Raw genomic sequence first — 19524 nt, forward strand, 5'->3', positions numbered from 1 at the left:
TTACAGAGCAGGCTGGGATGGGTCGTACTTCTCCTCCTGCCATGCTAGATGAGTCTGTTCCCTTTGCTGTGGCATCTGTTGTCCTCATATTCCCCCCAGCTATGGGTCCCATTCCTGAATTTTCCGTGTCATAGGCAGCTGCTTCTGAGTTAGTTATCTGTGGCTGCCTCGCTTGCTGGGAGTGGAGGATAAGGGCATTTGGAGGGTGTGATTTATTTGATGTGGCTTTGGTGCATGCTTTCTGGTGAGCTAAATTGTATACTTCCCGCAGCTGGCCCTGGGCACGCTACATGATTTGGTTGAGTATTAGGTTACCATTTCATAGCATGTGCAGAAAACAAATTCCGACTTTCTTTTCTACAGCCTACAGCTCCAGTAATTTCATCTGTAAGTTTTTGGCCTCTGGAAAAGCTGATTAGGGTGCCCTTTAGAAGTTAGCCTTTGTCAGCAGCTGCTTGGAAGGCACCTCATGCAACGCCAAGCCATGCTTTGAAATCAGAGGTGGACCCAAGATAGCTCGAGCGACTCGGTCGGAGTGAAGAGCAGCACAAAACGGGCCCAGAAGGGAAGAGCGGTGACCTTTTTAACAAGGGGAGGCAGGAGGGAGCTGTCGTGTGGAGACTCAGCTGGCTGAGGGGAAGTGGGAATCCACAGCACAAAAGCTGATTTAAATAAGCATTTCGTTCCAAAGAGCTTTGTTCTCTGCTGCGTGCGTGATAGCTGCCCTTCATCTGTGCTCAATGGCAATACCTGGCAGGTGTCATCTGGGCTGAGAAGGCTCCTGCCCCATTTACCTTCATGACGAGATGAGCAATCTGAGCGAAAGTGTCAGAGCTCTATTGCTATGCCAACTGTTAGTTTTTCCTTTTCATTGGACCTATCCTGTAAGATGACAGGTTGCCTGAGATGGGTTTAGACAGCATCTCGGTTCGAAAGCCATTCTCCCAACCTTTGTTAAAAAATGCAAAGCTGCTGTCAGCAGGTCTGTGTACAAACCCTGCAACTTCCATGAGATATGTGAGAGCTAAACCACTACTCCATTTCAAGTAAATCCAGAATCAGAATTGTTTCTGTGGTGGTATTTTTTTTTTTTTTCATTTTAATCCTTAGCTACTCGAGGCATAGAGGTACATTTATTTAAAGGGGACTTGTTAACGCTATAGCAGCCATACGTGACTTGCTTACATTCAGACTAGCAAGCATGAGTTTATTGTGGTCCATGGCAGGGCTCTTAGGTCTTCTTGCAATGCAAATAAAAAATTAAACTGGCAGTTGTCACTGCTTGAAGGTGAAAGGCACCTTTCAACTCTGTAAGAGAAATCCAGAGTGCTCATCACTCCAGGCTTTAGAGATCTTTTGCTCTAGCAAGCCTTGCTTGCTAGTACAAGCATGGAAAAGTTGAGGGGCCAACTGAAGAACCCGGCTTTTGGTTCTCCAAAACTTTTTTCCTGTGAGTTTCATTTCAATATCCAGCAGTTTGGAGGTTGAGTTTGGTGGTAGCAAAAAGGGCAGGGAGAGGTTGGGAAAGAAAAAAGTTAACCAAGCCAGGGCGAAATTAGTAAGGAAGTAAGTGAAGCAAAGGTGAAAACTAGAGCATCCTTTTTGAAGTATGATGTCTTCCAGTCAACTCAGCTAAGGATATTACTGCTGGTCTTGTGCTTCAGCTTCACGAGGGGAAGGCTCTGAGGAAGTCACGGTAATTTATCTTGTCTTCTCCACAAGAACATAGGTCAATAAGCTGGGGAAAAAAAAAAAGCAACACCATAAAGAGTTGGAAGAAGCTGCAAACATATTTTTTGTTAGGGAAAAGTATCCAGAGGTACGCCTTATGTGACAGAGCAGAAGATCTTGTTCCCCCGTGTGGAAGAGCCTACTACCTTAGTAGACCTGCATCACAGGTAACCTCGAGTGCTTATGGGTGACAGTAACCTATGCAAAGACAGGAGTTTAAAGTGTGTGAGTTTACCCCTGATTGCCCTCTAAGTGTCACCACAGTGACAACAGAGCCACAAAAAATGAAGTGTGACCACAGACTGACACAGGTCACAGCAAATCCTTCAGAAACCCCATAGAAATCCCTGCCAAAAGTGTGATGGAGGCAGCATATCTGAACAGTCACTGTTCAGTGGTGTCGCTTGCTGTGTGCACATGGCATAAAGTGGAGACACAGATAATTGAGCTCAGTGACAGCCCTGCTAATGAGCCAGTTCTGGTATCCATGCCTGACCCTGCATTGTGTTACAGAGCTATAGCCTTTGTATGCTTACGGGGAAGAAAGAGGGCTTTTGTTTCTTTAACTGCATAACTAATCTCCTTCTGACACCCAGGGAGATGGAAAAGGTCTAATATCACAGTTCCTTGAAAGGATTCTTCTTCCCCTTGTCGCCTGGAGACAGATTTACTAGTGTTGTTCTTGTGTGACTGACAGCTGTGCTCCTCTCCGGGCCAGACAGTAGTTAACTATCTGCCGTATGCTTAATTTATAGCGCCGTCACGGTCCCAAGGGCTGTGGGCACGTTCTTATTAAGATTTCAGGAGAGAAGAGGAATGCTTTTAGTGTTCAGGTCCTAGGTGGGGATTCAGACACAAGGTTTGAGCCTCAGTTGTCGCAGGCTCCCTGCGTGTTCTCGGGCAAGCCGCTTCACCTCCCATTCTTGGAGTGGGAGAAGGAAGGGTGGTCACCACCTTGTACTTTAAATTCCTCAGGGCACTGGGTAAAGGCCTTTACTCAGTGCACATGCAGAGAATTAACTACCCTGCCTGTGCACCTTTCTAACCACGGTTGTGATGCTCACATCTGTGGGTTAGAACATGTTGTTTTAGCAAGGGAAATAATCTCTCTGGTTTCTAGGCTTCCTTAAAGCATGAGTCTGCCTTTCCTGGCCCCTAATCTATTGTATATCTCCTTATGCTACGCAAGGATCCTTGCCAGTCATGTTCCTGGAAGCGTTCTCCCTCCCCTCTGCAAGAATTTTTCTCTTTAGTTTCTTTCCTGTTTTTGCTCATTGTGCCCAGCAAGTCTGTTTCAGTTGGGTTAACCAAGAGGCCACAGGCGGCCCGAGCTATGGGCAGCAGAGGAAGCTGGGTTGCCTTGTGAGCTGTGGGCTTGCTGAACTTCAGTGACAAATGGGCACAAACATTACAACCTGAAGAATGAAGGATCACGGGCTGACTTCTCACAGAGGGGTCAGGCTGCCAGCTGAATGTGGAAAGGATTAGTAATGGATATGATTATTACTATATTTTTGGACTACGCTTAGTTCTCAAATCTTGGATTCAGTTGCTGTTAAATTCACAATGTGTCTATGCTTTCCTAAGGTTGATCCCCCAAGCACCTCGGTGTCAACTCCCCTCAGGCCCAGGCGTGCCTAAGTCACGACAGACGCTCAGGAGCTCTGCAGTAGCCTGTTCCTCATCTCCATCATGATTTACAACCTCCTCGTCTGCTTCTATCTGAGACCTGACCCAGCAGGCACTTTCAGCTTCACCTAACAGTGCAGCTGAAAACTAGGCTGCTCATGTTGGGGGCAACCTGGGTTACATTTCTTCCCTTCGCTTAGCACACATGAATCATTATCTCATCCTTTAAGAGAAGAAAGGCTCAGTCCAACAGCTCAGAGGCCTTTCTGAATCTCACCCCTTTCTTGAAGCTGTTCCCCTTTGTAGGATAGAATAGCTGTTGGCCTAGCCTGGCTCGGGCTGGTTTGTAGAAGAGCTCTTTTGGAACACCCACAGGAGGGGAATTCAACATGCACAGCACCCCTTCCCTCTAACCTTGTTAACCAGGACGGCATTGGTCGGCACGCTTAAGCTGTTGCAAAGAGAGAAAAATTTTGCTTTGTCGAGGACACCAGAGTCGTCCTTGTCACACTGAAGAAACGCCTCCCGAATGCTGCTGTTGTTCAAGTAATTATGGAGCTTCAGCTCTTCCTGAACCCGCACGATTAATTCATCCAGTTCCTGCTGGCTGGTCCCTAGTGCAGGGACATCACTGTAGAAGGAAAGGGAGAAGAGGATTTCATGTAGAAGCTCTTTCTGGCAGCCCTACTGTGATGCTTCTGTGCTGGCTGCCCACCATGGCTGGCCAGACTGTATTTCTGAATACAGAGCAGGCTTCCGGGGCACTTGGTTCATATGGCAAGCTCATCTCAGCTTGGACTTACAGATGAAGCTTAATCTTCATCTTGGACATTAGGTAAACACTTTTTTCCATCTGCATGACATTTGCTTTGTGCACCCTTTGCCTACGATTACTTTGGGACAAGGAGGATTTTCTTGTATGCTTCATGCAGTCTGAGGAACTGCAGTGCAACTCCAGTTTCAACCAGACCTTCTGAAATACCATGCTATGAGCTGACTCTTTGTGAGGTTATAGGATTGTTACTAGGACACCTAAAATGGCTCCAGACAGACACCTAAAAAGGGTATGTGGTCTAGGCTCTGACAGGCCAGAGCAAACAAGAAAAAGACTCCACCGACCCTCCTCTGCCCTCGCAGCCAGATGGTGGCTCATGCAGACAGCGTTAGCAGCACCTATTACAGTTTACTGCTCTCTTTTGGAAAAAAAGATGACTGCATCCATTTAGCTGAAAGTGTCTCTTCTGCTGAGCCAGAGCTGTCCCACAAGGCTTTGGGGTCAGTGGCAGCCGTGACATTATATTGTACACACCTCATACCCCCTGTATGTGTTCAGACACAAGATTTTGGAGCTGAATTATAGCTGAGCAGCCATTAGACAGCAGGCTGGAGCCCATGGAGGCTGCTGAAAATCCCCTTCGTTGTCAGCCCTGAGTCTCATTTAGCTCCACAACACCATCCTTTGAAGCCTACCTTTTGGCAGTCTCCTCCACCACCTGCCGTGGGCGAAAATGATCCCTCAGGGACTGCAGTGTTGCTGCAGGGAAGCTCTCTGCATTGCTCTCCATGTAATTAAGCACGTATTCATCAGCATCGGTGATAACAAACCTGTGGCCAAACACTGTGGAAGAGGCATTAAAGCAAGCAGTGCTACCTGCCTTTCAGCGTGGTTAAGTCACTTCATCACCCAGGAGGGAGCATGTTTTCTCCCCTGTGGTTAGGGTCAGAGCTGACTGGGCTATTTGTTGCAATCCTTATAGTGTGAAGGGTTTCACTCACCCAAAGGGAATTCTGTCGCAAGAGCAGCTGCTGAAAGCAAAGACACCATGCTTGGGCTTAAAATGACTCCCCCATTAGCACTGGTGTGTTTCGAACATTTCAGTATTACATTTATGTTCCATACAGGATCGGTTAATGGCCTTTGTTACTGGCCACAGTAACAAAGTTACTGGCCGAGCTTTAACCCTGTGAATCCGGGCAGCTCCCAAAATGTGAACACCTACAATGAAGAACATCTCTCTTTTCCTAATTATGTCTAAGGTCCAAACACTGACAGTAGCAGAGTTATATCAGAGTTACTGGTGACCTGGTAACTCAATGCAACCAGATCCAGAAGGAGCTCATCTCTCAAATGCAGGAAGACTTGTGCACTGTCTGTGCCATAGAGGACAGGTCAGGCACTGGAAACCCAATGCTCAGAGAATTCCTAAGCCAGGCTGGATCTTACCTTCAATCGTAGAACCTATGATGAAGTCAGAGGGCCCGTAGTACGTGGCATTGTCTGTAGTAGAGCCTGGTTTGGCGACCCTGGTCTTTCCTAAGTACTTGCCCCCAATGATGCCGGAGTTACGGACTGGGGGTTCGTAGATGCTGATCATGTCATTGGAGAGGAAATAAGAGAGGATGAAACGACGCTTTCTGTCCTCGGGGTTTGGTGACTCCTAGAAGAAAGGTAGTAGCTTTGGAAAAGAACATTTGAACCAGGTTTCTTCTTTTCCTGAGGAGCTGAGGCCTACAATGGAACCTACTAATAATAAGCGCCCAGAGTTCATAGCTTTTTTTCTAGCTGACTAAACAAGGCAGTTGATACAGGCAAAAGCTGCAGATACACTGACACCAGGTAACGAAGCCCTAGACAGCATTAAATACCTGAATTTCAAAGGTTACTTGTTCCTGTTGGGCTAACAAGCAGAATTTGGGATGCAGTGACCAAATGCATTCAGTGTTTCCAGACTGAGTAATCCAAGAGAAAGGAATATCCTATATGGAATGATTCATCCAGAGGAATTCCAGCTGTAAAGTTTACCATTAAAGTTATATTTTTCATTCTAATGGTTGCCTGAGAGGGGCCGGTGCTGCTTGGTGCTCTTACTCACAGGAAGACACTCCCCTCACACACCAGTGGGTTTACTTGCTTAGTTTAAAATTAAGTTGATCTTAACTCGTCAGCTGTGACCTTTAGGAACTCGTGCACAAAAGAGAAAAGAAATCAGCCCTTGTTCACCCTGAGTGTTTGGAGAGGGCAGGCACCAGGCAGCACAGGAAATGCCATTGCTGCTGCTGGACGTGCCAGAGGTTCCTTGCATAAACCAGCTGCAAAGCTGGCACAAAGGCGAGGGCCTGAATGCTGCGGGTGGAAAGCGCCGTCCCCGTGGTCTGCCCCCAGCTTCTGCACCGGCACTTCGCCGCTCTGCCAGCACAGCCCCTTGCTGGCTGCTGCAGCTGGGACTGGCCTGGGGAAGGACAGGTGCTGAGAGCCAGCAGCAGAGAGACAGCAGGCTCACGCTTCTGGCAGCAGTTGGAGGCAGGCAGAGGCACGGTGCCCAGTTGCAATGCAGTTTCAATGAGGGCCATCTGTCACGTGCTGATGTCAGTGGGAGTTTTTCCATAAATGGCTGTGGTTTTGTAGCACGTCTATTTTGCACTGCCTGGCCTTGTTTTTTTTTTTCCTACCTTTGCGTGCTACTAATTGTCACAGCAAGTACACAGTAACCCAGGGGCATCCCCTAAGGGTCATGAGCGTTGGCTCAGGGAAATCTCTTGTCCCACCAGCACAGAAGAAAATTTGCTAGCAGCCTTGTCTGAGCAGCCTGTTTTTCCCATCCTTCTGACTCTGCAACATGAACTGATGTAAGCACTATATCATCACGGAAAACTCTTACCAGGGCCACCTGGTATCGCAGCACTTTGTGGTCGTTCTCTAGCATCTTAATTATATCTTTCCGGGGAGGCTTTGGAAACAGAGAAAAGCAGTTCTGAAGAGAGTCTTCAAGGAAGCCGTAACCATTATAGGGAGGAATTACCTGCAGCCAGGGGAGATACCAAGCAGAAACAGCTGAAACTAAGAACAAGACAATGTTTGCAAGACAGCTTACCAGAAACCATTTGTTTGGAAAGACCTCTTCTGTCACCAGGTGGCAACAGTTGTGCCACCCTGCCCAGTAAAGACGCTACTAGCCCAATCATGTGTTGGACCCCTTATTTATAGAAACACTTTAGAGAGCTAAGAAAATTTTAGTCAGAAAGCCAGGTAATTTCTTTGAATAAAGAGACTAATGGTATGCTAATAACTTAACCCTTCCTGTGCAGAGGAACTCAGTCATCTAAATGGTTACACTGCTAACCAAAGCCCCATCGCGTTTGTGAGCTAGGCCAGCTAACACTCTGCACTATTCCTGGGCCCAGTCTGGGAGATAACATGGGCAATGACTATCCAGCAAGCACTTTGGACTTAGCAACCCTTTTTTGGAGAATGAGGGAGAGCTTAGTGGTATGAGTACAGCCAGACTGTGCCAGTTAGCCTCCCAGTCAGAAAACAAACCCTGACATTATTTCATTTTCTAGTATAGACATAACCAGAGTGCTTTCTATCACCATTAGCAAGTACTCTGTCCTTTATGCTATTCACAGTTGACAGTTTCAGAGGGTTTTCCCTGTTATATGACTTATGACCATCCTTGCCTTGTCTTCCTCAAGGTACTTGCTTACAGCTTTTCTTTATGCTGAACCTCTTTACAACCTCTTGCTAAGCTGAACCTATACTTTAAAACCAGAGCTTACACAGACTGCAGCTTTCCCTCCCTTCCTTTGGGAAATTGTTTACAGTACCTGGGGCACTTCCTCAGGTGGTTTTTCCTTTATCTCCACTGGTTGGAAGTCTGTGATGCCAAATTTGTCACGATAGAAGTTTCGTGTGAACTCATCGCAATCGTAGATGAAGAAAGTGCGTCCAAGGAGGGTGGTGGATTTGCCAACAGCAAAATCTTTAGCTGTGTACCACTCAAGTACCTCCTGATCAGAGATTTCCAGCACACAGCTTGGGAAGGTCTCTAAAGCACAAGGGGGCAAAAAGAAAAATAAATCAATCAGGTAGATATTAATATTTCATTGCAAAAAGGAGTACAAAAGCAAGTTGTATAAAAATCTCCACGGAGCTGTTGGTATTGCTCTGCTTCCCAAAAGATAAAGACTTTAGTGATCACTGAAAGAACTTTTCTTTGGCCAAAAGCTGATGATGCTTGCAGTGTTCTCACATCACAGATGCTCCAGACTTGATGTATCCCTGACACAGCTTCCACATCTACACCCACCCACTGAGGCACTTTAGCACAAGCAGATGTGCTGGCTGGTCTAAACTTACTTTTCTTCTCCACAAAGGTTTTGGGCAAGCGTTGGCGTTTTATCAGTACTGGGAATGGGTCTCTGCCATCGTTGTGCTTGTGGACCTCCCGAACCTCCACCGTGTCATCTGCCAAGTAGTAATGTATGATGTAAGGCCGATTCTCACCAAACATGCTGTTGGTGTCATCCCACATGGCATAGAAGCGAAGGACCTGGGGTGGATAAAAAACAGGCACAGAAAACAAACATGGATTAGAATTACTAACACTTTGTCCAAATGAAGTTGATTGAAATGGGTGGGGTGACTGGAGACAACTCAGCACTCTTCTCTACCAGGAACAGAAGAACCAAGCCCTTGTTATACTGTGGGCACTGGGATGCATGGGCTGCTGAGGCAGCAGAGGGAAGGGCCTGGAGAGCTGAACAGGCCTGGCTTACCTTGAATGCAGCCACGAGAGAGAACAATATGTGCTAAGGCAAGAAATTTAGTTCAGGAAGTGTGAGGAAAAATGGGGGGAAAAGTGATTAAAAACTAGCAGAAAATAATTACCCAAGGTGAGTAGGGAAGTCCTCTTAATGGAGGTGATTTTTCTAATGAAACTTAACAAAGTAGGACAGAATATAGTTTTGACTCTTAAACCTCTTTGAGGTTTCATGGCCAATTCTTTACTACTCTCACGATGAGGAAGGCAGAGGGTATGGAGCTCTCCTAAGGAGACCGCATTAACTGTAGACCCCAACTTATTTCTTACTATTGGAAATATGTTTTAATGCCACAGAAGTCAAACACCTCATACTGCAGTGCTTCCAAGTCCATCGCTTACTGGTGCAACGCCTGCTTAGCTTTGTGGGATCATGTTGACCTAATGGCAATCTAACAAATTCAAGTGGCAGGCACTGCTTTGGGAGCGCTGCACTCAGTGGACCAGCTCAAAAGTTCCCCAAGGTGCAGCTCTCACAGGCAGAGCTGGCCCAGGCGTGACTGCATCATCCCCACTCACATTAGAACTGCATCTGCTCCTATCTGCTAACTTTCCAAGGCAGGTGGCCTACAGCATCCCAAAAGAAAGCAAGAAAGAGATGAAGGATCTGGAGAACGGGCTCTGCAGTCCAAAGAGAAACTGTTCACAAAGCACAAAGTTGAGCAAAAAAATGATTTTGTTTCTCGCTAACACCAAGAAAGGAGCAAATTTTGAGTCTGTCCAGTGGACTGAGGTTTTTTAGAATGATTAGAGTTGCAGGCACTCATAAGACCCAGGTTTCTATGACACGTATAGACTATAACGTGGGTGATTGCTGCCAGCTCACTCACCTGCTTGTCATAAGTCAGAAACTGCTTCAGCTGGTCGAAATCTGATGGCGTGATGTACATGCGCATGGGCATCCGACGCATTTCTGTGTAAGGATCAAAAACCATTTTCTCTGGAGGGTTCAGTTCAATTCCTTGGCTCTCCAGGAACACCTAGGAAAGTCACCTGAGATATTAGTTGCTGCCATGAGTTCTACAGATAAGAGGTGACCAGAGATAGGTGACTTTGTCTGCCTTTTCATTGCTCAGGGCAGTCCTGCCCTCAGTGTCCTAAGTCAGATTTTACTTAAGCACCATCTTCCTTGGCCTTAGGGACTTTAAATGGAGGATAACAGTTGGGTTGATCTATTTTACGTAAACCAAAAAGATTAAGTAAATGCATAACCATGGATGTAGTCAGTCTAAATTTGCAAGAGACACAGGGTTCTCCATTCCATCAGACAATGGAAGTTAGTGTGACCCATTCCAGGCCCACTGAGGCCCCTCTGGCCAGAAGGATATGTGTCTAGAGTAACAGCTTTAGCTCCTCTTCCAGGAGGAGCACTTTTCCCACAGAAGGAGAACAATCTGTTTGTTTATAAAGGGAATTTTTGGCTTACCTTGGATGCATAAACAAACTCTAGGGTATTGCTTGTGCACTCTGTCACTTAAAACAACCTCTGAAGTCAATGGACCTCTTCCCTGTTTGGCTTTGGGAAGTGGCCCATGAAAATATTCAACCCAGAAAGCACCTGTGCAAACATCTCCAACAGACTTGTGAGATCACCCTGAAAACTCACAAGGCAGGTTCACGTTTTCAGACTCTTCTGGTCTAGAGGATGCCAGTTAATGATAAAATTGACCAGAGACCTTGACATGTAGACCCATGTAGCTCATTTCATGTTTTCCGTCGAGCAACCAAGATTAACAGGTGAACCAGCTCTTCATCTGATGTCAACTGACTTTAACGGCCATCCAGTTCCAGCAGAGTAGGCCCCACATGCTCTTGACAGATATATATTAATATATTACACACGATTGGGAACATTCCTGGGCACTGAGGCCAACTGGCAAGGAATAACCCTTATCTAAACTCTCTCAGCCTCCAGGATGAGCTGGCTGCGTGCAATTCATCTATTGAGAATGGTCCCTGGAGCATTCTAACTCCTGGATTGTTCCTGGGAAGTGCTTGGAAGAATAGTGGTTAGCCAGGGCCCAGATTACACTGGGGACAAACTAAGAGTATACCAGTACATTGGTATTTGTTATTTTTGTTAATGCATTGTTATTATTTAATTTACTTGTACAGAAGTAGCCAGAAATAGAAAAGTAAGCAATGAGTAAGCGCTCTTAGGTCAGTTTGTACCACGATTCTCAACCCATGAGTGCTCTTCTGGGCTGGCTGTGGATAAATGCAGAGTTACTGACAGCATTCCCTTGCCCTGTTCTTACCAAAGGAGTATTAAGCTGGAAAAGAGCTAAGATCAGTAATTTCCCTTTCATATATGCACAATGGTTCATTAGGACTCCAAGCAGTTAAACCGTTGTACACATAGAAATGAACTTAGACCAATTTTCTTAACACAGAAATGAGCTTCGAGTTTTTGTTGTACCGAATCTTGAGGACAGAGAACGGAGTCAAAGCAGCCCTGGGGCAAAAATACTGAGCACTTATTGTGCCCTCAGCAAGTATCATACCTTGAACCACCCATTGATCTAAGGAAAGAAGTCTCCACAGAACACAAAACGAAAGATCTCAAGCAACCTCAGTGTGAAAGCTGCAGGTACAGGCTACTGGGACTCCAGCAGCTCTTGCCACCTGTACCTCCTGGGGTTCTTCGTGTCAGTATTCTCTGTACAGGCAACACACCTGGGTGAACGGGTCACAGTTGACTATGTGGTACGTCCTGCCATACATGGTGATGTCCATGCCCCGATTCAGGTCCTTCCAGTGGTAATGCTCCCCACGGTCATTCTTGGGCACGCGATGGCGTCTGATAAGTTTGCCTTGAGGGAGACCAGAGTTCTTCACAACAGGCTCTATGACACATATGCTGTCGTCTTCCAGATAGTAATAGATACCCACTTGGCGAATACGGTAATGCTCTTCTGTAGAGAGAGGAACATCTTCCTGGAAATAGGCATCGAACTTCAAAATCTGTTGTTTGGGACAACATCCCAAAGGGAGAGAGAAAGAAACAATTTGAAAATCATAATTAGTCCGAATAGTTTATTTGTAAGGTGTTTCGACAGTGCAAAATTACTGGATTGTAATCTATAGAATCATCAAAGCCTGCTGTAGCCTAATCCGTGACTAATGGTGGAGGCATCATGAGGGCTTTTATCAGCATTTGCCTTTTATTAGTTTGGTAGGCATGAGACACTTGTAATAAACGTGGTCCTTTCCCTCTTCCTTTGATCACCTGCTATTTTACCTCCTGCCAGGTGCTTGGTTGCTGCCAGTAATCTCGTGACTTTCTTTAATAGTCAGCCTCCTTAAACCAGGGTCTACAAAGCTACCTGGTGATTTTAGCTGAGTTCCACCACATCTGTGGACCTTAGGACCTGCATGGCTCAGGAACTCATATCCATGCAGTACTGAACGGAAGAGCCAGTGTGTGCTGGAGAAACGAGGAGAGAAATCAGGGCCCAGAGAAAACGCATGCTGCATACCCTGCCAAAAGCCAGTCGCTCACAGTTTCTGCGCGTGAAAGAAGCACAAGTATTCCCTCCAAGAACATTCACTGCCCCTAAGAGGGCGTAGGTGGCTAACCAAGCCTTGCACGCCCAGCCTACGTCAGCCCACAGAGCTAGGTAAGCAGGTGGCTGCTCCTCTGGCCTGAATGAAGGGGCTGAGAAGTGTCTGACAGATTAAATGGCAACATCGACGTGACTCTGAAAGAATGGCCTCTGAAGCAGCAATTAACACAGCACATCTGTTCCCCAGGCTGTCTCACAGATGGGCTGAGGGTTGGCTGCAGGCTGCCTTTGCAGGCCTGCCTGGCAGCGTGCAGCTCCCGCTGTGTGCTCAGGACTGCTGAGCCCTGCACACTCTGCAGGGACTGCTCCGCCTGGGGCTGCACACGCCCTCGTGCAGCCTGTGCAACGTTGAAAATCAAGGGTCAGCTCAGGACTGCTCCGGGCAGACACACAGCCACCTCCTAGACCGATACGATCACCAAGATGTAATGCAGGAAGTACTAACGGGGCAGTGCAGGCTCTAACACGCTGCGGTGACAAGCACGAGCATAAATAGATAGACCACAGCCAGACAGTGCGCGAGCACACCGTTGCAGAGTGACTTTTACAGTCTAAGCTCGGTTACAACCTCAATATAGTCCTGGAAATGCAGAGGGGCAGGCTGGCTTTTACAGAGCAACAGTTATAAACTGAAGCTTTTCAGAGTTAATCAAACTTCTTTTCAAACTCCTGCTGGCAATGCTCCGGCATAACTCGTGGGGAATGTCTTACATCGTTTACGTATTACAATCCTCCTCCTGAGCAAAGAAAGCCTCTTTCAGACTGGGGTTCAGCTGTCTCTGACTAAGGGCAATGGCATCTGAAAACTGCTGCACGCTGTCCCGTGAACCCTGGAGCTGACTGTTTATGTCTCCGAGCTTGGCCAGCTGATATTCCTGGAATAAGCTTCTTTATACCTTTTTGTCAAAAGCCACGTGTGCTGGAATGAAGCCCGAAGGAGGAGCCTGCCTGGCTTGCCCGTAGGTCAGCGCGGGTCTCGTGTTGGATAATTCATCTAATTCAGCCTGCGAAAGCTGATTCACGTGCAGTCGCTCCCCGCCGATCCCCACTGTTGGCAGCCGAGAAAAGGCAAAGCCATTTTTGTAGCCCAGGGTCTGAGAGCGATGAAAGGATGTTTTCTGGGGAAGAAAAACCAGATGTGAAAATACTACACGCACTCAGCAGAGACGGCTACTGAAAGCACAGAAAAACAGTAAGAGTCGGACATGCAGAATGCCTCCACGGCGTTTTATTAGAACCTACTGCAGCAGTGAATTACAATCAAATTTTATGCTTAGATCAAAAAGGCTGAAAAAAACAGTGACCGGAGGAACAAAGCAGCAGAGTGATCTCAAATCTAGCTCTGGCGCAGACTGACCACAAGCCTCGGTGTCCAGAATGGGGAAACAGCACTCTATCTGCCCTAGTATTTGTCTCACTAACTCTGCGCTCCCTTCTCTGTGCTCCTGCCGTACAACACCTCACTGTTATGCCTCATGGTGCTCCCTCGGCTATCGCACAAGGATGGTTGTGCACCTGCTGCGTCTTCTGTTGATATTTTGTCAAACCTCTCCTGGGGATGATATTCAGAGGATTTTCCTTGCTGCGTTGAGTCAAGGCGTGTCGTGCGCACGGAACTGCAGTCGTGAACCACACCAAAGCACAGCAGTTGTCCCACCACGTCTCCCCACAGCCTGTGCAGAGGTCCACACACGAAGAAAGCCACAACCACAGCGTAAGGCCCTGTAGCAGACTTGTGAGGCCTGATAAGACAAACAGAATTCTGTCTTTGTGAGCACTGAATAACGTTGTCTGTGGGAATCACCTGATATTTTTTGCTTTGATGGCTTCTTCTTGGTTTTGACCTTCTTAGAGCCCTTCACCTGTCTCTGCTCCCTGCTTCACGCCGGCTCCTGAGCCGTTCTTGAAGCTAAATCGTTATCCAGATGGCACAGGAAGGTCCCTGCTTTGCTTACAGATGCACAACAAGAGAAGATCAGAGCTGAAAACAGGATGGGATCTCCGCCTGCCCAGTCGTGTTCGTCACTGCTGAAGATGAAGACCGGACGTGAGTCCCCTCACAGACCACCACATCTGGTACCTCACCTGCAATCCCAAAACCATCTGAAACAGCACAGGGCTGGCTGCTCCCACCAGGCCTTCAGCACGCAGTGTTCCAGGGAAAACAGGAGAAACTGCGAGTCCCTGATAATAAAGTCTCTGACTTTACCTCGGGTTTTGCCAAATAAAACAGAACTGTAGGCATTTCCAGATTTTCTTCAGCTCCTTTTCCAGACCTAGACGTGCGATCGGTCCAACCCCAGGCATGTGAACCGCTTCTCCTCCTCCCCCTCTTCGCCCCCCATGGTTAAGCCTCTGATCTTATTCACACCTTCAAGGCCCCGCTTGGATTTCAAGTAGCTGCCTGTTTTCTCCCTGAACCGGCGCTGTGCATCTCGCAATGCTGTGGGCAGAGCAGTTAGGAAAAGAGGTTCAGGTGAAAACAAGAGAATTTACTGAAGACGCGTTGTTAACTGAGTGTTTTATAAACATTAGCCCTGCCACAGGATTGCCATTTCCTCCCGGGAACTAAGTGCCTTTATACAGGGAAAGCTCTGGGGAAAACATTCAAGGGAAAACCAAGAAGTTTGGCCTTAAATTGGGCAACAGCGGTGTTTGTCAGAGGCAGACGGGCTTTTAAGGGCCACAGCTGCCTAAAGAAAACACCTCATGAATGAACAAGGCTCCCACGTCGCCGGGCCAGCCTGCATCTCGCAGTATCAGGTAACTAATGTCACTTTGAAAGGGAAAGCCCAGAATGTAAACTCCTAATCTCAGTCGCTGCCGGTCGCTATCTGAGAAAATCCGCTGAATTAAGTCCTTGGCTAAGTCTATAAAGCCTCGCACAAATGCTGCTTCCCCTGCCGGTGTCTCTGCACACGCACACACACACAAAGCAATAACTAACCACAGTCTCACTCAAACACCGAGATTTTCTTCTGCACGTCTCAAAATTCACTTGGAAAACCAGTATCACGATGCTCATCTCATAGGCTGGCAAAGTGAGGTGATTTCACTCGCTCAGGCTCGTCCTGAGGAGCAGTGCAAAGCCATTTCCGGAGCCTGGACCCCCTTAAAAAGTTACCAGTTGTTATTTTAGGGTAACCAGAACTGTTGAACTATCTCCTCTGTTAAGTCCTGTGGGTGTTTCTTACACGCCGATGTCAGTACAGCCCTTCACGTGACTAAAGCACGCAGCATTTTACCGACAGAGGAAATAATATTTTGCCAGGAGCAGAGACTTGCATCGTAAATTTCCAGCCCAACAGCGAGAAGAGCGCTGAGACAACCTCTATAGCTGCCCGATCGAGAGTGTTTGTTACGAGCAAGTGACTCCACTTACTGCTGAAGAACTCATCGCTGACTTCGAAACCAGTTCGACTGTGCTGGAGGGCACCACTGAGACCGCACAGCAACAACGACGTGTCCCGGGCTAACCCACACACAAGCAGAAGAAAGAAAAGAGAGCTCCCTCCCCGCTCCCGAGGAGCAGTTAAAGAGTTATAGAAGTTTCTGTCGTGAGGGCACCTGGGAAACGCTGCAGCCTCCTCCGGAAATAACTTTGTGGTGGCAGGGGATGGAGGGGAAGCGACCTAGGGAAGAAGCCGTGGAAGTGCTGGGTCTGGGAGGGTCGGTGTTCAACAGGAGCATCGAGGACCAGGAGTACCATCTCCAGGCATCTCTCTCTCTCCCTTTTTTTTTTTTTTTTTTTTTTGATTGTTTTTCAGCGGAGCACGTCCCATGACAAAGGTCCCCACGCATGAGGTTCCTTTATCCTGCAATACCAGAGCATGCTGGGGCCCTGCCAGGAAATTTGAATGCATTGGGAGGGAGCAGGGGACAAACGAGGGGGACAAACAGGCCTCGCTTGAGTACTGAGCTCTCTGGAGATGGGATATTAAGGCCATCCTCAGGGATATTAAGCTCCAGGGGAACGTCAGGCATGCCCTGGTATATCTGCTCCCCGCTGAAGTTTGGGAGCATTGCTTCTGAGGGAGGCACTCCAGAAAATTCAAGGATATTGGATTCTCATCAGAAGACAAGTAATGGCGTCGAGACTCGAGATATTAGTTCCCTGGGGAGAAGGAAGCCGCTCCAAAACAGCACTGGAAGGAGCCCGGGGAGTGTCAATTTTCTTCTGTGCTACTGCTTTCACAAGAGGTTATCGGGATGGTTTGGGGTTATCAGAACCTCAGCGCGTGGACCGTTGGGAATGGGGAAAAGGAAAGGTTGCTTCTTTGCCTAGGTGTTAATTCAAGTGCAGAGGATGAGGAAGAGGCTGCTTCTTCCAAGGAGCCTGGGCACAGCTGAGTGGGTCTTGCTTCTTTGGGAGGATCCTGCAAGCTGTGATGGCATCAGCCCTGCGCAGGGATCCCAGTTGTCTAACAGAGTATTGGATTCTCAGGTTCCTGAGCATCCCTGTGGTCTGATTAAGTTCTCCAGGGGATACAGAGAAGGCATTTGTGGAAGCTATCAGGTGCCTGCATGGGGCCTGGTTCAGGGCAGTATCAGAGTGAGTATCAGGTCCTGAGATGGGGCAGAGAAGCTGTAGTTTTCCTGGGGGGGTTGGAGTTTACAGAGTGACTTTGAGGGTACCCCTTCCCTTGGGGTATCACATGAATTGGGAGGGGAAACCTAACTCTGCAAAGCTACCGGGACAATTTCAGGGGCTACCAGATGGATGCAAGATGCAATGGGTTCCTCGGGGATGAGTTTAAGAGTACCAAATCCCCAGGAGGGCAGGCTCAGGGACACCCAGTTCCTTGTGAACAGGCTTGAAACCACACTGGGGGCACTCAGGGAGCACCAGGTCTCCTGTGGGCGACCTCAGGGGTACCAGGTGGGGTCAGAGTGCTCAGGTCCCAAGGAGTGAGATCGGCAGGTACCTGTTGGCTTTGGGAAACACCAGGACACGGAGGGTCGGCGGGTATTCGGTCCCTTGGGGAGCACCAGGTGAGCTTAGAGGGCACCAGGTCCCTTGGGTGCCACCTCGGTGGGTGTCACCTCAGCGGGTGTCACCTCGGTGGGTACCCCAAAAGGGTGCCCAGCGCGTTTGCGGGCTTCCCAGCTCCCCAGGCGTGGATTGACAGGACGCCGGTGAACTGGGGAGCTACCACATCCCTCGGGGGAATCAGCGGGCGGTCTGCGGGACCAGCGGGTTCCCTGGGGCTGGGCTCAGGGAGGGACAACACGTCCCCTGGAAGGACAGCAGGTGGATGTGGGGCCAGCAGCTCTGCCAGGGAGCCAGGGGAGGGTCTGAGGGAGCGCTGGGGATCCCTGAGGGGGTGCCTGAGGCGGTCCCTGAGGGGGTGCCCGGGGGGGGGGGGGGGGGGGGGTGTTTACCCCCTAAGCCAGCCCGTTACTGGGGGGGGGAGGCGTCCCAGGAGGACGGGACCAGAAGCAGGGACGCCGGGGGCCCCGGGATAGCGTGCTGCCGGGCGGCTGGGCTCACCGTGGGGTCCCTGAAGGCGCAGCCCGGCAGGAAGGGCAGCGCCGGGCCCCGCTCCGAGCTCATGGCGGCGGCCGCGCTCCTTCCCCGGGGCGACGCCGTCTCCATGGCAACCGCCCCCCTTTCGGTGCGCATGCGCCCGCCCTCGGAACGCGCGTGCGCGCTGGGCGACCCGGAGCGGTTGCCATGGCAACGGGCGGGCCCGCGGCCTTGGCTGCGGCCCTGGGAGGCCTCAGGGCCCTGGGGTGTTTTAGTTTGGGAGCCCTCAGGTCACAGCTGGGGCTGTGCCCCCCGTGTTAAAATGTCCCCAACGGGTGGTGGGAGCCCAGCCTTCCCCTCTGGGAGTTGTGCACTGTGGGGTGCCCAGGGAGAGAAGGAGTTTAGGGGGCAAATCCATACCCGGAGTGCTCAAAATACTTCAGCAGAAGTGACTGTGCTGATTTATTATGTATATAGTTTGTATATTAGCAGTGCATTGTAGCACTGACATCATTTCCCTCTTCTCTGCATGATTTTTTCACTCCAGAAGGAAGCAGCAAAAAAAAGCAGGAGGGTCTCCAAGGAGAAAGTTGCTGGGCAAAAGTCGCTGTTAAGCATAACAGATAAAAAGAAAGCCAAGTAATTGCCACAGTAAAAAAGTTTTCTGCATTTCTTTCCCTTGGTGTCTTTATCATCAGCGTACAAGACAGACCAGGCTGCAATTCAAGGGCAGGCAGCGGGACCTGGGAGTTTTGTAAGCAGAAGTCAGGCGGAGAGAAACACAGTCTCTCTAAGCATGCTGTGGGAGAGAGAAGAAAAGCAGGCAGTGAGAGATAAAGAATGGCTCTGATGAGCCTAGAAAGGAAAATAATAGACTGAAGGCCAAGCAGGGCTGAAAGAGATGGGTCTGAGAGACAGCGAGCAGCTAGCGTGGCTGTGGACTCGGATGCGGGTGCTGAGACCCAAGCGCCTCTCTGATTTCTCCTGGTGTATCCAAGCACCATTTAGCAGGCGTCTTGAACTCAGCAAGGGCCAGAACCTTCCTCAGAGAAGGAAACTTGCCTGCTATCCTCTTACCATCCTCTAAGCAAGAGACAGCAGCTTTTTCACAAGGCTGTGTGGCAGTGTGCCCTTTGAGCAATGGGGCGGGAGAGCTGCTGTCCCCCACTTTGCATGAGAGGGGGACTAAAGCAAAGAGAGGCCATCACAAAGGGGGATTTTAGGCTCTAGACATGAGCAAGGAGAGGATCAGAACACTTTAGTCTCCGTGAATATATTCCCCCTGAGTGTTTCTGGGGAGATGGGAATGAAGAAATGACAAGTAAGCAAAGCCATGGCAGAAGCTAATACTTTGTTAGAAATAGTGACCATAAAGCAGGAGAGGGGAGAAATGGGGAATAAAGAATTGAACTCAGAACATCTTGATCCAGCTGCATCTTTGACACCCATCTGCTTCTGTTACAGGTGAGTCAGACTTGCAAAGGTTAAGGCGACCCTCTTTAGCTTCCTACATCTCTACAGCCCTACTCCT

General features: G+C 48.8%; 1 protein-coding gene across 2 annotated transcripts; it reads right to left on the reverse strand.

Annotated features, from left to right (window-relative positions):
- Positions 1 to 18130, reverse strand: EFHC1 (EF-hand domain containing 1). 2 transcript variants are annotated; one of them, XM_040553866.1, is made up of 11 exons: positions 18018 to 18130; positions 13423 to 13644; positions 11637 to 11924; positions 9791 to 9940; positions 8498 to 8690; positions 7966 to 8186; positions 7020 to 7160; positions 5585 to 5798; positions 4831 to 4978; positions 3775 to 3991; positions 1 to 1738 (listed from the first exon to the last, which is right to left on the reverse strand). In XM_040553866.1, the coding sequence occupies exons 1-11, from the start codon at positions 18120 to 18122 to the stop codon at positions 1667 to 1669; spliced, it is 1971 nt and encodes a 656-aa protein (XP_040409800.1). In that variant the 5' UTR covers positions 18123 to 18130; the 3' UTR covers positions 1 to 1666. The 2 variants fall into 2 exon arrangements, with proteins under 2 accessions (XP_040409800.1, XP_040409801.1); XM_040553867.1 differs by lacking the exon at positions 13423 to 13644.
- Positions 18131 to 19524: the final 1394 nt, after the last annotated feature.

This window comes from Cygnus olor, chromosome 3, assembly GCF_009769625.2.
Source record: "Cygnus olor isolate bCygOlo1 chromosome 3, bCygOlo1.pri.v2, whole genome shotgun sequence".
In the NCBI taxonomy this organism is placed as follows: Eukaryota; Metazoa; Chordata; class Aves; order Anseriformes; family Anatidae; genus Cygnus; species Cygnus olor.